The following is a 17,005-nucleotide window of genomic DNA, read 5'->3' as shown; positions in this document are numbered from 1 at the left end:
CCCCCACCCACACACACGCGCCTCCTTCCCCAGCTCTCCCTTCCCGTTTCCGGTTGGTAACTCCTCCATTGCCTTTATCGCGGGGAGGGACCGAGGGGGCTGGGACAGTGGGATGAAGGGAGTCAAAATGGGGCGCGGAGGAGGAACGGCCAAGGAGAGAGGCGAGTGGGTTTGGGGACGAGCCAAGGGCCTCGGGGGCGCCCCGAGTTCCCACTTGAGTTCCCACCCCCACCTTGAAGAGTGAAAACAAAAAAAGAGTGGAGAGATTTGCATTCTGACCCCCATGCTTTTGCCTTTGTTGTTTGGAATGCTCTCCCTTTTCTCGTCTGGTGATTGCCCATTCATCTTTCAGGACCCAGCTGGGGTCACTTCTGGAAGTTTCTTGAGCCTTGCCCTGTTGCCTTCCACAGTACAGTTGCTCAGTTACCCCACCGGGTTTCCAGAGCATTAAAGAGGGAGAGTGAGCTCAGAACTGGACTGAGTGGGTTTGATTACTAGCCTGGTCACCCTAGGTGACCTTGGGCAAATTACATAAGGTCTCCAACTTCAGGGTCCTCATCTTTCAAAAGAAATAACAGTGTGGGGCTGGCCCGGTGGCTTAGCGGTTAAGTGCGCGCGCTCTGCTACTGGCTGCCCGGGTTCGGAGTCCGGGCGCGCACCGACGCACCGCTTCTCCGGCCATGCTGAGGCCGCGTCCCACATACAGCAACTAGAAGGATGTGCAGCTGTGACATACAACTATCTATTGGGGGGGGGGGGAAATAAATTAATTAAAAAAAAAAAGAAATAGTGCGCAGATCATAGGATTGTGGGAATTAGGGAGTCAATATGTTGAAAAATGCTTCCTACAGTGCTTGTTGTATGGTAAATGTTTAATGTTTTCCCAAGGGAGCAGAGAGGGAAGAATATTCACTTTTTATTTTCTTTAGAAAGGCTTTATTACATCAAGCAAGATTTGGCTTTTGTAATTTTTTAAAAAAGACGAACAGGTACACAAAAAGGAAATGTGGCTCTGGGGAAGATCCTTGTGAGTCTAGTTAAAGGAGTACTCAAGAAGGGACAAAGGTTTGGCAGGTATGATGGCTTCCCCTCCCACCATCCTGCCCTCCTTCCAGATCCTAACCATCATGGCTGATGTTTGCTTACCACATGCCAGGCACTGCTCTGAGCTCCACGCACATCATTACCTTGTTTAATCTTCATAACAACCCAATGAGGTAGCTACTATTATCCTCATTTATAAAGAGACTGAAGATTAGATGAAACAACTTGGCCAAGTTCACCTAACTGGTAAGTAGCAAGACATGGATGGAAATCCAAGTCTGTCTGTACCCTAAGAGTTTCGGTTCCATGCTATGTTCCTTTTCTAATAAATTGAGAGAAAAAAAAACCCAACATTCTCCCTTCTTTGATGAGTTTAATTTTTTGTCTTCATGCGATAGAATTTATCTGTTTTGTGACATATATAATAAAAAATCTGGATCTTAGAGCCCCATCTTGAACCTCAACAAGGATAATATATCTGGAATTAATGATTATATCTGGTGGCATCCTCTAGGAACAAGAGGACAACTTGTCCCGGTTTTAGCACTGAAAGTCTTGCATCTCAGGAAACCCCTCAGTACTGCGCAGTCCGCGATAGTTGGTCACCCACCTAGGAGTGTTGAATTTCCTATAGGTCTGTCTTTTGATCCTCTCAGGAGAAGTCCAGCATTCACTGAGAACTGACCCTTATGCAGGCCCAAGCATCTCTTGTGGGCTTAACTCATAAGTGAGCTAATATGTTGTAAATGTTTTGCACAGTGCTTGGGATATAGCGTACTCGATAAATGCTGTTACTTAAGGGAGAGGTCAGAGAAGGATATTGAGTTTATGACAGCATAAAAGAAGGAGTATGAGTTAGTGGGAAGGAGGTTTGAGTGTTATATACTTGTTTGCCTTTGTGACTGCTACTTACTAAAAGTGCATTAGGAACTGCCATCTAGCAGAAAGCAAAAAGATGTAAAGTAAGGAGCCATGAGAAGCATCACCTTCGAGAAATACCAAGTTCCTCTTGAGAGAGATTTTTTGGAAAGAATTCCATCTCAGGAGGAAATATGAACAAAACGAACATTCCTAAGGCCCTCAAGACTTGCTTTCATGAGCCGTGCCAGCATCAAGGTGATGACAAAGCCGCCTTCTCTCCCTAACCTGCTCTCACCGCCCACCACATTTTAACCATTTCTGGTCTCCTTGGCCAGGTGTACTGCTGGCTTCTACTTCTACTTCAGGCTTTTTTGTGTGTGTGTGTGTGAGGAAGATCAGCCCTGAGCTAACATCCGATGCCAATCCTCCTCTTTTTGCTGAGGAAGACTGGCCCTGAGCTAACACCCGTGCCCATCTTCCTCTACTTTATATGGGACGCCGCCACAGCATGGCGTGACAAGTGGTGCATTGGTGCGCGCCTGGGATCCAAACCCACAAACCTCAGGCCGCCGAAACAGAGCGCACGCACTTAACCGCTGCGCCACCGGGGCGGCCCCAACTTCTTTTTTTTTTTCTGCTGAGGAAGATTCACCCTGAGTTAACATCTGTTGCCAGTCCTCTTTTTTTTTTTTTTTGCTTCAGGAAGATTAGCCCTGAGCTAACATCTGTGCCAGTCTTCCTCTATTTTGTATGTGGGTCACTGCCACAGCATGGCTGACAAGTGGTCTAGGTCCGTGCCCAGGATCTGAACCCATGAACCTGGGCCGCTGAAGTGGAGTGTGCTGAACTTAACCACTACACCATGGGGCCGGCCCCTCAGACTGACTTCTTTCTAACCATAATCTTCAAACAAAAGAGAAGCACATTGTTTAAAAAGAAAAGAACTGGGGCTGGCCCCATGGTGTACTGGTTAAGTTCAGTGCACTCTGCTTTGGTGGCCCAGGTTCACAGGTTCGGATCCTGGGTGCGGACCTGCACCACTTGTCAGCCATGCTGTGGCGGTGACCCACATACAAAAGTAGAGGAAGATTGGCACAGATATTAGCTCAGGGTGAATCTTCCTCAGCAAAAATAAATAAATAAAAAGAAAATAACTGGGAGGAAAGTCTACTTGGATTCTGGTCCTGGCTCTGAAACTTCATACTATGGCCTTAGGTAAGTCTGGATCTTGGTTTCCTCAAAAAGGAAATGAAGGGAGGATGGACTAAATTTTTTCGCATTCTGTTATTCCAGGCATGACTCTGACACTTTCTGGTAGAGAATAAGGGTGGGGGAAATAGTTCATCCTCAGTGAGACACTTGAGGGCAAGAGATTGTATCTTTGTAGCCTTAGGACTTTAATACAGTGACTGTCACTAACCATTTATGAGATTTGTGGATGAGAATGGCTTGATTCAAAGACCCAGATTTGAATGCAATTATTGGTATTGACTTTGGGTAAATGAGCAAATCTGATTCAAAGCACCTTAGCATCCTCATCTACAAAAAAGCTGGAATGAGATTTACAACAACCTTACACCTCTTCAGAATTAGTTAACGACTGTGAGCAAACCTACAGTTGTGCAGGTGAAAAGAACTCTTTATGTTTTCAAGATCTTAGATTATCCCAGTTAACTGGAGTTTGCTTCCTAGGCAGGTGTCGGATAAACATGTATTGCTTGCCCTGATTTTAGACAAAAGACTACCTGAAATAGGCTGTGATTCTTTCATCTGCTTCGCTTTTTGATGAGATTGTGCAGAAAGCTTTAGCCTAGTTCAGTGATTCTTTCTGGCTAACACAGTAATCAAACAAGTCTTGCTGCTTTCCTTGGCAAAAACAAATCAATTTAAGAGCCCACTTGGGAATTCACTGTTTCCTTTCCACAGACCAGATTCAATGCAGGTATCTCAGGGGCCAGCCCAGTAGGGTACTGTTAAGTTCACACGCTCCACTTTGGTGGCCTGGGGTTCATGGGTTCAGATCCCAGGTGCGGACCTACATACCACCAGTCAAGCCATGCTGTGGCAGCATCCCACATACAAAGTAGAGGAAGATTGGCAGTGGTGTTAGCTCAGGGACAATCTTCCTCAAGCAAAAAGAGGAAGATTGGCAACAGATGTTAGCTCAGGGCCAATCTTCCTCAGCAAAAAAAAACAAACAAAAACAAAAACAAGGCAGGTATCTCGTTCTGGCAGTTGAAATCAAGCAGAAATCCTTAGAGAGCTATGTCATGAAGCCCCATTCTCTTGCCGCTGATTTAAAAAAATATATAAATGTACAGCCGACAAACCTAGTGTGCTATTAAAAAATGATTCCTTTATTCCTTGGTTAATAAAAAATTAATTCATACCGTTACTCATCTTTTCAAAAAATATATCAGAATGGTTCAGTTAAAGACATTTAACCATTTGGGATCATAAAATTAAGTCATGTCCTTCTCCCCTTACCCCCACATTAGTGAAATCCCTAGATTAGCACTCCAAAGACCATTCTGGCCCACATATTAACCGGGCCATTTCTTCTGCCTAGTGGATAAAAAGGAAGTGAAAGCAGTTTTCCTATTAAGAGAAGCTGCTGCTTTGAGAAAGTCTGTCTTCAGGGGCAAATCTCATCAGCCTGAAGATCTGAACTGCTTGGCTCTGAAACCTGCCCAGGTCCGAGACGGGCTGGCAGAGAGATACTGGTTTGCTGCCCTCTACAGGCTGCACTCAGCGAGCTTCGATTAGTTAGAGGAAGAAGGGATGAATCTTAGGGATCTGAAAAAAAATGAAACAAGTTAATGCCAAAATAAGCAGAGAATGGGGTGGATGAAATGATTGTGAACATCAGCCTACCTTTCAAAAACCCATAGCATTTAGGACATGTAAAGATGGCCACTATATATTATTACATGAAAATAGGATATAATAAAACATTATGCACAGCTGGATTCAATTTTTCTAAGAACAGATTTAGTTACACCAGAATGTTAAACTTTGGTTATCTTGGTATATATGTATCTTGGTGCTGGTATTATGGGTAATTTCTATTATATTCTTTTTACTTAATTGTATCTTCTAAACTTTGTACAATAAATATATATTATTCCAGTAATAAGAAACTAGTTTAAAAGTATATTAAAAATGTTTGTGCCAAGGGGACTTGTTGGGTATAGTAATGTTCTGTTCCTCAATCTAAATGCTCTATATCTTCATCAAGCTGTCCACTTATGATACGTGCACTTCGCTGTTATGTATAGTATACTTCAATTAAAACAGTTTGAAAAAAGTGGCTGTACAAGAACTCTCATTCATTGTTGGTGGGAATGCAAAATGGTACAGTCACTTTGGAAGGCAGTTTGGAATTTTCTTACAAAGCTAAACATACTCGTATTATCATGCACTCCAGCAATCTTGCTCCTTGGTATTTACCCAAATGAGTTGAAAACTTATGTTCACACAAAAACCTGTGCATGGATGTTTAGAGCAGCTTTGTTCATAATCGCCCAAAACTTGGAAGCAACCAAGATGTCCTTCAGCAGGTGAATGATAAATACCGTGTGAGTATACAGGGGCAGGGGGTATATGGGAACTCTCTGCACTTTCTGCTCAATTTTGCTGTAAACCTAAAACTCCTCTAAAAAAGAAGGTCTATTTAAAAAAACAAAGTGGGGGCCGGCCCGGTGGCATAGTGGTTAAGTTCTCGCGCTCCACTTTGGTGGTCCAGGGTTCAAGGGTTCGGATCCTGAGAGCGGACCTACACACCACTCATCAAGCCATGCTGTGGCGGTGTCCCACATAGAAAATAGAGGAAGATTGGCACAGATGTTAGCTCAGGGACAATCTTTCTAACCAAAAAAAAAAAAAAGTGGTTGTACTCCTCTGGGAATATACTAAAAACTATTGAATTGTACACATTGAGTGAACTGTATGGTAGGTGATTTATATCTCAGTAAAGCTATTTTTTTTAAGTGGTTGTACTCATAGATTAAAATAGATATAAAGTACTGACACATGCTACAATATGATTAACCTTGTAAACATTAGGCTAAGTGGAGAAGCCAGATACAAAAGGCCACATATTGTATGAGATATCTAGAATAGGCAGAAACAGAAAGATTAGTTATTGTCAGGGACTGGGGCAGGGGGGTGGGGAATGACTGCTAATGGGTACAAGGGTTTTTTTTGGGATTATGAAAATGTTCTGGAATTAGTGGTGATTAATGTACAACTTCATGAGTGTACTAAAAACAAGTTAGTTGTACACTTTTATTTTATTTTATTTTATTTATTTATTTTTGTGAGGAAGATTAGCCCTGGACTAACATCTGTTGCCGATCCTCCTCTTTTTGCTGAGGAATATTGGCCCTGGGCTAACATCCATGCCCATCCTCCTCTACTTTTTTATATGTGGGACGCCTGCCACAGCGTGGCTTGATAAGCGGTGCTTAGGTCCATGCCCAGGATCCGAACCTGTGAACCCCAGGCTGCTAAAGTGGAGCACGTGAACTTAACCACTGCACCACTGGGCCGGCCCCTAATTGTATACTTTTAAAAGGTGAACTTTATGGTATGTGAATTATATCTCAGTAAAGCTGTTATTTTTAAAAAACAGGAAAAGAAGCAATGGCAGATTTTGGAACGTTGTCTTAAATAGCCATGTGCCCAGAATCTGAAAATCATAGTCTTTCAAACACTATAGTTTAATGCACATTAAAGAATTGGTTTTAATTAAGAATAGCCATACATGAAGAAGCCTAGAACTTTCTATATTTTGTCAGTGCTCTCAGTTGAATGGGAACTGGAATCTGATATCTGAGAAGGTATTTACCTTTAGCAGCAAGATTCAAGTGAAAGTTCCAGTTTCTGGCTCAGGAACATCAGGCTGTGGTCAGTGCGGGTCTATTAAAGGCAGCAACTCTCCGCAACGAGAATCCAGTTTCAGACATGCCAAGTCATCCGACCGTGTGGGCCCAATGTTCAGTATTGCAATTGGTAGCTTCTTCTCCCGGGCAGTGAGGATAAACCTGTAACCAGAGTACACCTGTACGAGGAGAAGTCACAGATGAGAGCTTTCTAGATGCAAGAAGAGATAAACCAAGTGGGGAGCTTCTCCAGGGCTCACTATCCCACAAAAGGGGCAGTTACCACCCCGACCAAGTCAGATACCTGCAAGGATGATCCCACAACCAAGAGGGAGTCGGCTTCTCTCACACGCCTGTGCACAAACTCAACCTTGTCAGGGCTCACTGCGTCCCCGAAGAAAACGACATCTGGTTTCAGGCGGCCTCCACATCGAGCGCAGGATGGGACCCGAAAGCTCTGTACCTCCTCCTCTGTGAGAAAGACGTCGCCATCGGGAGCCAGGCCATGGGCCTCGGCACTCCAGCTGGGGTTCAAGACTTCAAACCGCTCCTGCAGCACCCCGCGGGGAGTCTGTTCACCACAATCCAAGCAGAGGACTCTGAAACCGAAGAGGAGGCCGACTGAACAGTCTGTCCTGGGGAGGCACAAAGCTGCTGAAGACATTTCACCCCCAACCATTTTCAGCCCCTACATCGTTGCTTTCTTTTCCTAACACCTGGTTTTTTCCCCTATTTTAGGAATACCTTCTCATGACTTCTTTATCTATCTCTCACCTTCTTTCCACTGCAGCCTTCTAGAACAAGTAATGTACATCTGTTTCCTTACTACACACTCCCTGCTCAACCTTCTGCTAGTTCATTTTTATCCTTAACATGACTGCAAATGCTTTACCAAATGATTTCCTTAATGCCAAAACCAGTGTTTTCCCCTCCATCCTCTGCTCTCCTCATCTGCTGTAACAGTTGCTGTCTGTCACCATCCTCTCTTTAAAACACATTCCCCCCTTGGCGTCTATGACACAGTATCTTCTGCGCCTCTTCTCACCTCCCTAACCACCAGAACGTGAGCTCCGTGTGGGCAAGAACTTGGAGTCTTTTGATCACTGCTCTATGCCCACCACCTAGATCAGGCCTGCACACTGTGGACATTCACTAAATAGCTATTGAAAGAAAGAACAAAAAGGGACCAGCCTGGTGGCATAGTGGTTAAGTTCATGCACTCTGTTTCAGTGGCCCAGGGTTCGCAGGTTCGAATCCCGGGCGCGGACCAACGCACCGCTCATTAAGCCATGCTGTGGAGGCATCCCACATACAAAATAGAGGAAGATCAGCACAGATGCTAGCTCAGGGCTGATCTTGCTCAGCAAAAAGAGAAAGATTGGCAACAGATGTTAGCTCAGGGCCAGTCTTCCTCACCAAAAAAAACAACAAAAGGTGGTTTAATTGGCTCCTCCTCTGCTCTTCAATCCTCCAGCCTGTTTTCTTCCTACGTTCCCCACCTTGGGGATTCTCCGTTTTCACTGCTGAACGCTTCTGTGCTCATGGTTTCCTCTTCTATGTAAGACTCCACTCCTGCTCTTTCTCCCAAACTCTAGTCCAATTCCAAGTCTTCTTGGCCGTCCTGTCAAGCTTACCTTCTGTCTTCAACCCCACCTCCCCAACTTCTCCATCACCATCATTTCTCCAGTTACTTGGGCCGAAACCCTTGGAAAAAACTTGTTACTCCTTCTTTTCCTTTTACTCTCTATTTAGTCAGACATCAAATTATGTTGACTTTTTTACTTAAAAGGCTCCCTGTGAAATGACATGAAGTCTTGGATTTGTTTTAAAATATTTAAGAAGAGATAGGGAGAGAAGGGATAAAGTAGATGTGATAAAATCTTGATAAAACTTATTGAATCTGGGTGATGGTATATGGGAATTCATATACTAGTCTCTTTACTTCATGGATGTTTGAAATTTTCATCATGAAAAAATAATTTTTTAATGGACACACAGCCATCATTAGCTCTCTCATTTCCTTGATACCACCTTAGTCTGGGTCCTTCAGGCTGACCTCCTTGAGCCACACTCTCTAATCCTGTCTAGCCTTCCTCAAATGCTATTTTTATCATGCTGTTTTCTTGCTCAGAAACCACTAATAGTCCCCTTCGGTCTCTCACAGTAGCCCCAAATTGCACTTCATGATTTTCAAATGTATCCGTGATTTGGGTCTAGCCTTCCCAGACAATCTGATTTCATACTAGTCTCTGCAGAGGCCAGGCCAGATTACTCTGGGCTTTATAAATTCCCTTCACGTAGAAAGCCCTCTTTCCCGCTCTTTGCCTAGTCAAACCTGAGCCAGTGGTAAGCCCCACCTTACCCATAAAAGCTTTCCTGATTACTCCAATCTTTACTAAATCTCTCTCTGAACTTGTAAAGCATGTCTATCAAGGATTACACAATTTAACAATCATGTGTGGAGTTGTGTGTGTCGTTAAACCTGTTATTTTTGGGTCCCCCCCAAACAGATTGCAAAGTTCTTGTATATAAAGTAGGCCACATTTTATACTTTGGTTTTAACCCCTCCACACCAACAAGTAGCACACACCACTTGCTGCAGGCACCCAATAAACATTTTACAATTGGCAGACTGATTTTAGTCCTCAGCAGAGGATCTCTGGGCTTAAAGATAAGGAAATGGTCTGCAATTAGCTACAAGTTATTGCCAGGGCTACATGTGTTCATTCCATCAGTGTTTATTGGGTTCTGACTATATGCCAGGCTACACTGTGTTCTGTGTGTCGAGGCACCTGAGACCCAGCAGTTTGCAGCATTCGCTGCTGGTGCTCTGCTCATAGTCCCCTCAGGACACCCTAGAGGCCACTGCACACAGTTCTCCTATAAGCAGCTTCCTGCATCTCTCTCGCGTATGGTGTTCTCCGGCTGAGGAAGCCTTCTCGGGAGGAGCAGAGTCACTGTTAGAGAGTTAATTCCCCAAGAGTACCCGTTGACCAGTGAGGGATGGGAGATGGAGGATGAACACCCCATCTTCCTCGACTTTCAGTGAGACAATTCTGAAACGTGCTCCAGACAGTCAGAAGGTCCCTCACGGGACTGAGCCCCAGCTGCCCAAAGCAGTAACCATTCATTAACGTACCCTTCTCTTGACTTTCCTCCCTTTATATCGCACTTCCCCACTCCCTCACTGAGTGCTGGGATCAACTCCAAAATAAACAACTTCCTCCCAAATCCTTTTCTCAAGGTCTAACAAAGACAGCAGTGATCAAGACGGCCAAGGCCCCTGTTCTTATGGGAGCATACGTGTCTGTGTTCCAACTTTGTAGGCCTTCCTGCACCTGTGCATGCATCCGTGGAGTTCTGTCAGGCGCTGACTGCCCGCCTTGGTGTGCAAGGCATCCACATTCTGAGTCACCAACCAGTATAGCTTCCCGAGTCTCTCCCAGTTGCTCAAAGCCAAGTGTGCAGGGTTAGGCTGGTGGGAGGAGAACTGAGGCCAGCCCACAAAGTTTCTCGCCCAGTACCGCTGGCGGATTGGAGCACTCCGTACAAAATCCGCATGCTGGATGGGCCTCCGGTCAGTGCGGGCATACAGTCCCACCTTTTCTGACCTGTAGTCTGGGATCCCCGACTCGGTGGAGATTCCTGCCCCAGTCATCACTAGAAGTCTCTTGGAAAGGGTGATGAAGTGCTGTAATTCTTTGACCTTCTCAAGGTCCAGAGGAGGACTTGGTGGCACAAATAACCCCATGGATCCACGTGAGCACTGCCGGCTGAGATTGGCCACGCAGCGGCCTTTTGCTGTCCTGAAGGTCAACCCAAAGCTCATCCTCATTCTAGAGAGAAAGAAACCTCATGTGAGAAACTTTTGTTTGCTTATTGAGGTATAATTGACATATAGCATATTAGTTTCAGCTGTACAACATAATGATTCGATATTTGTATATATTATGAAATGATCACCACAATAAGTCTAGTTAACCTCTGTTACCATACATAGTTAAAAGAATTTTTTTCCTTGTGATGAGGACTTGTAAGATTTGCTCTCTTAGCAACTTTCAAATATGCAATAGAGTATTATTAACTATAGTCACCATGCTGTACGTTACATCCCCATGACTTATTTTTATTTCATAACTGGAATTTTATACTTTTTGACCCCCTTCACCCATTTCGCCCACCTCCAACTCCCTGTCTCTGGCAACCACCAATCTGTTCTCCGTATCTATGAGCTTTGGGGTTTTCTGGTTTGTCTTTTAGAAACTAGTTTTTAGGACCGGCCCCGTGGCTTAGCGGTTAAGTGTCCACACTCCCCTGCTGGTGGCCCGGGTTTGGATCCCAGGCGTGCACGGACGCACCGCTTCTCCGGCCATGCTGAGGCCGCGTCCCACATACAGCAACTAGAAGGATGTGCAGCTATGACATACAACTATCTACTGGGGCTTTGGGGAAAAAAATAAATATATAAATAAAATTATTTAAAAAAAAAGAAACTAGTTTTTAAAAACAAAGGTAACCATTAACTATTGAATGGATAAATAAAATGTGGTCTATCCACACAATGGAATATTATTCAGCTATAAAAAGGAATGAAATTCTGATATGTGCTACAATATGGATAAATATTGAAAATATTATGCTAGGTGTAAGAAGCCAGTCACCGAAGGACAAATATTATATGATTCCCCTTATATGAAATGTCCAGAACAGGCAAATATATAGAGATAGAAAGTAGATTAGTAGTTGCCAGGAGCTAGGGAAAGGGAGAATGTATCAGAACTTCATTCATTTTTATAGCTGAAAAACAAAGGTAGGATCTAGGGACTGAGCATCAACAGCTGCTAACATTACTAAAAAACCAGAATTATGAGACTCTTGATGGAGGAGCACACCACCACCCAAGATGGGGTCTTGGCAAAAAAACTGAACTTGACTCTGATCAAGTCTCTAGAGCTAAGTAACAATTTATAGGAAATGCAGAGGCCAAAGCAGTGTGTTAGATGATACCATTTGTCAATCAGCCAAGTCAGACTATGGGAAACTCTACAGGACAGACAAATCAGTTTCTTCAACAAATAAATTGTGAGAGAGAGAGATACGAAGGGGTAATTATAGATTAAAAGAGATTTAAAAACATACCAACCAATTGCAATACTGTGGGCCTTATTTGGATCCTGATTTAAATAAACTTTAAAAATATGACATAGGGGACGGCCCAGTGGTGTAGTGGTTACGTTTGCGTGCTCTGGACACCAGGGTTTGTGGGTTCGGATCCCAGGCATGGACCTATGCACTGCTAATCAAGCCATGCTGTGGCAGGCATCCCACATATAAAGTAGAGGGAAATGGGCATGGATGTTAGCCCAGGGCCAATTTTCCTCAGCAAAAAAAGGTTAGCTCAGTGCTAATCTTCCTCACAAAAAAACAAACAAAAAATATGACGTAAGACAATTGGAAAATTTAACATTAACTGGATGTTTGATATTAAAAAATTACTGTTGTGCCGGCCCCGTGGCTTAGCGGTTAAGTGTGCGCGCTCCGCTACTGGCGGCCTGAGTTCGGAACCCCGGGCGCACACCGACGCACTGCTTCTCCGGCCATGCTGAGGCCACGTCCCACATACAGCAACTAGAAGGATGTGCAACTATGACATACAACTATCTACTGGGGCTTTGGGGAAAAAAAAGGAGGAGGATTGGCAATAGATGTTAGCTCAGAGCCGGTCTTCCTCAGCAAAAAGAGAAGGATTAGCATGGATATTAGCTCAGGGCTGATCTTCCTCACACAAAAATAATAATAATAATAATAATTACTGTTAATTTTTCATTGTATGACAAGTGGTATTGTGATTTTTAAAAAGTACTCATCCTATAGAGTTATATATTGAAATATTTGGATAAAATGATATATCTGGGAGGATTTGTTTGAAAATAATATGGGGGGTAGATAGGAGTATATAAATGAAACAAGATTAGCCGTGAATCGTTAACTTTTGAAGCTGGGTGATGGGTCCATGAATGGGGGTTCATTATGTTATTCTATCTCCACAATAAAATTTTTTTAAAGTTTTTTTTTGCTGAGGAAGATTTGCCCTAAGCTAACATCTGTTGCCAGTCTTCCTCTTTTTGCTTGAGGAAGATTGGCCCTGAGCTAACATCTGTGCCAGTCTTCCTCTATTTTGTATGTGGGTCGCTGCCACAGCATGGCTGCCGACGAGTAGGTAGGTCTGCGCCTGAGAACCAAACCCAGGCCGCCAAAGCAGACCGCGTTGAACTTAACCACTAGGCCATAAGGCTGGCCCCTAAATTTTTTTTAAAGTAATTCCTTAGAGGAATGTCTGGATTGAAGATGTCCTAGTGTACCCAGGACAGTAGAAGAGCAGAAATGCCAAAAGCCATGAGATGAAGGAAAATGCTTATATCTTTTGAATATTTTAAAAGCTTAAGAGATATGATCGGAAAAGTGAGAAGAAAAAAAAAGAATGGAGAAGTTTGAAGAGAAGCTAAAATGTGGAATGTTTTACCTTAAAGGTAGACAAAACTCCAATATCTGAACCATATCGACAGTCATATAGTATTTGGAGAAAGCATATGTGAAATTAAATGCACAAAGTGAATTAGGGCAGGTATCTTAAAAGTATACCTCTCTCATGTTGCCCTTGATCTAGACAAAAATGAAAGCAAGGGGACATGATTATCAACAGAGATAAACAAGGGCCAAGCTTGGCCTAAAAATATACAGACAAACTCTAACTAACTCTAGGCAAGAAACCAGAAATAAAGAAAAGCTTGGGTAGCATCTTTATTGTCCCCAAATAGTCCACCCTAAATGGGATTTGGGAGCAGGTTACTGATGAGATTTCAAGACTCATACTTATATCTGGAAGCTGCCAACCCAAAGAGTATCTAATAATCAGCAAACTTGTGCACTGAAATATGTTATGAGAAGGGTGATGAGAGCCAACAGCATGATACTGAGAAATGGCTGGGGAGTAGGAATTTGTTGGCATTGCATACAATACTGTCTTCTGGAAGATAATATCTAGGTATTAGAAAAATATATTGGAGAGGAGTATGGGTTTTTACATATAATCTAAGAAAGCTAACCATTCAGACCATACTACTTCCGGTGGCAGATTTCTTGTTTATCCTAACAACCTATTGATAATGAATTAATCAACGACTTCAGTACCTTGAAGGATGGCCCCCAAATAAACAAGAATATCTTTCATTGGAAAGGTACAGTCCCCTTCCCCAGACACATACCTGGAGAGTATTTATAATTTTACTTTGTAATCCAAATCAATCTTTTTTAAAATTTGGAAGAGTGTGAGCTTGCTCAGGATCTGATAACTCAAGGATGTATTGAACACTGGGGCTCCAGCCTTTAGAGAAAACTGACCCTTGCCAGAGGTGTGCTGGTACACTGGCTCCCCTCATACCCTCCGCCTCAAAAAGATAAAAGAAAAAAATCCCATCATGGCTAACTTCAGGCTACCAATGGTTTAACAACTGGCCAGCAAATTCCTGAATATTTAACAATTGACCCTCATTGGTACAAACTGATTCCAGCATACCCTCCTGGGTCCTATGAAGTCCAACCTGAACAACAAGCCTACCTTTTTGTTATCTTTTTAATAATTTGTTTTGGTCAACAATTTCTGATACCTTCCACAAATTAAAATCTTGTCTCCACACTGGATTATTTCATAACAGCTCAAGCCAATCTTGTCTTCCTGACCTCTTAAGAACCTACAGCTCTACTATGCCAGTGGCCAACAGATGGAAATAACCTAAAATGACTGGTGAATTGGCCAAGCCTTTCTGCATCCAAGGGAAACTATATATTTTGGTTTATTTTTTTAAAAAAAGAAGGGGCTCTAAAAAATAAAGTCTATTTTAAAAAGGAAGGAAGGTAAAGTAAAAATTGGATTACAGCCTAACATAAGGCCTATTCTGTCTGCCCCAGTAACATGTGGCTGGTCAGAACTGAATTCCTTATAAACTTCAAAAGGTTAATGGCTTACCCCCAAATCCTTTAAATCCCTTAATAGCCCATTATTGTTCTATCTATGATTAATCTAAACATGTCTCTATGAAAGGAATACATTTATATTTTTAGTCAATACCATCGCTTGGGACTGTGTGCTCCATAAACCGACTTCCTATTTTATAAATTAGAATGATCTTATTTCTTCATATATGAGTTCTAGTATACCAGGTGTTGATGAAGAAGTTGTTGCTCAGACTTTTCAGGCTTTTGATTTTATTAATGTAATTAAGCGCACACACACCTTTTATTCTGTCATTTTCCCCATATTCTTTTACTTTACCCTCAATTGCAAACTCTGATACTTGCACAAAGAGGACTGAGACCAGACAAGACATTCCACCCGTGCGTGTCAGCTTTTCTAGCTGTAAAAACAAGGCTTTGACATATTATTTGATATAATGCAGAAGTTCTCCAGTGACACTTACGCCGTATGTAAACATTATTTTATGCTTGGCTCTCCAGATCTGGGTTCAGGCCCCCAATTTCTCCTTGACATTCCACAGCAACACGTGAACAGCTAAACAAATACATAGTCCAGATTCCTGAGACGAAAGGGCTCGGGAAAGCCCGCTGAAAACACGCTCTACTGGAACAGCTGCTCTCTCTCAGATCCCACCAAAGGGCAAAGAGGAGAAATGCAATCTCTTACAAGAAATCCACAACTTGTAGAAACCTGCAGCCCGCACAGAACACACTTACCTTTCACAGCTTAAAGGACATTATACACCCGACGGTGGGACTGACTGGCTGCATTTGCATTCTGGGAAATGTAGTTCATGAAGCACAAATTATGCAAAGAACACTACAAGTCCCACAATCCTCTGGGTTTCGCAACTGAGCGACTCAGATCGTCCAGTAGCGCCCCCTGTCCGCCTCTCCTCCAAGGTTCAGAGGTTTGAACCTTGGTTCGCGATGTGCCCTTCTCACCTAAGCCAACATGTTGTCTTGCCTTAGAGAAATGGTTAAGACCTTCGACACCAACGTCCTGAGTGCAAAATAGTACATCCAAACAGCGCTAACTTAGGAATGCATCCTCCCTTAAGATGGAAGCTTTAATAATGGTTCTAGATTTGACTCATCCTCAACTTCAGGTTTATTATCCTTTCCACTCACGGTGACAGAGTCAAGTTCCCACATTGCAGTGGGTTGTGAAAAAATACATTCACAAATATCTGAAAATTTGACTTTTTACAGTTAATATGAACAACGAAAACCAAATATAATATATAGGGACTAATGTGTTTACCCACTTGGCTTCTCCATTTTATTTCTCATCTTGTGTTTTTATTCAATTAACCAACACCATGCTTGGGTTTCACTGATTTATTTGGTCTGGGGAGACGCCTGGACATCAAGTCGGTTTACAAACTTGCCTATTGTTTCTAATGCGTAGCGAATGAGAACCGCTGCTCTACAGCATCGCCTAAAAAAGACATCAATCAATTTGTAAGTGTCTTACAACATAATCAAAGGGCAGCTAGCAGGGACCTTGAAGACCACCTAAAGATCCCCTTCGCCACTTTTAAGATGAACTGAAGCCCAGAGGAGTAGTGTAGAAGCTGGAGTCAGAGTGTGACTCCTGGTCCTCTCATTGTATGTATGGAGGTAAATATTGGTAAAATAACTCAGTTTAGTAGTTTGGGAGCAGTACCTCCAGCAACAGCTGGGATAGGTCACTAGCTGTAGGATTTACTAGGTGGGGAGAATCCCCTGACATGACAGCCTTTTGTGCCTTAGTTAGCATGACCACATTGACTGAAAGAAAGGACCAAAATGTAGAACGGAAACTTTTACCAAGTCAAAAAATTGTCCAGAATGTTTTCTGCACACATGGGTATTTGATCAAAACCTATGGAGGGGCCGGCCCGTGGCTTAGCGGTTAAGCGCACGCGCTCCGCTGCTGGCGGCCCGGGTTTGGATCCCCCGCGCGCATGGACGCACCGCTTGTCGGGCCACGCTGAGGCCGCGTCCCACATACAGCAACTAGAAGGATGTGCAGCTATGACATACAACTATCTACTGGGGCTTTGGGGGGAAAAATAAATAAACAAAAATTATAAAAAAAAAAAAAGACCTATGGAAATGCCAAAACAGTGACATTCCCCCCCAGCCAAATTTTATTACGAAAAATTTCAAACCCACGTTATTTTTTCAGTTCTCTAAGT

General features: G+C 43.1%; 1 protein-coding gene across 2 annotated transcripts; it reads right to left on the bottom strand.

Moving 5' to 3' along the window:
- Window positions 1-2,606: 2,606 nt before the first annotated feature.
- Window positions 2,607-15,511, bottom strand: SIRT4 (sirtuin 4). Of its 2 annotated transcripts, none has more exons than XM_058531555.1 (5): window positions 15,266-15,511; window positions 10,127-10,624; window positions 7,093-7,387; window positions 6,755-6,967; window positions 2,607-4,701 (listed from the first exon to the last, which is right to left on the bottom strand). In XM_058531555.1, exons 2-4 carry the CDS (start codon window positions 10,621-10,623, stop codon window positions 6,815-6,817), a joined length of 945 nt encoding a protein of 314 aa, XP_058387538.1. In that variant the 5' UTR covers window position 10,624; window positions 15,266-15,511; the 3' UTR covers window positions 2,607-4,701; window positions 6,755-6,814. The 2 variants fall into 2 exon arrangements, with proteins under 2 accessions (XP_058387538.1, XP_058387539.1); XM_058531556.1 differs by having other exon boundaries at window positions 10,400-10,624.
- Between the last annotated feature and the right edge of the window lie 1,494 nt (window positions 15,512-17,005).

The sequence above is a fragment of the Diceros bicornis genome, chromosome 35 (assembly GCF_020826845.1).
Source record: "Diceros bicornis minor isolate mBicDic1 chromosome 35, mDicBic1.mat.cur, whole genome shotgun sequence".
Taxonomy (NCBI): Eukaryota; Metazoa; Chordata; class Mammalia; order Perissodactyla; family Rhinocerotidae; genus Diceros; species Diceros bicornis.
Note: the sequence above shows the minus strand (reverse complement) of the source record. Positions and strands in the feature narration are given on the sequence as shown.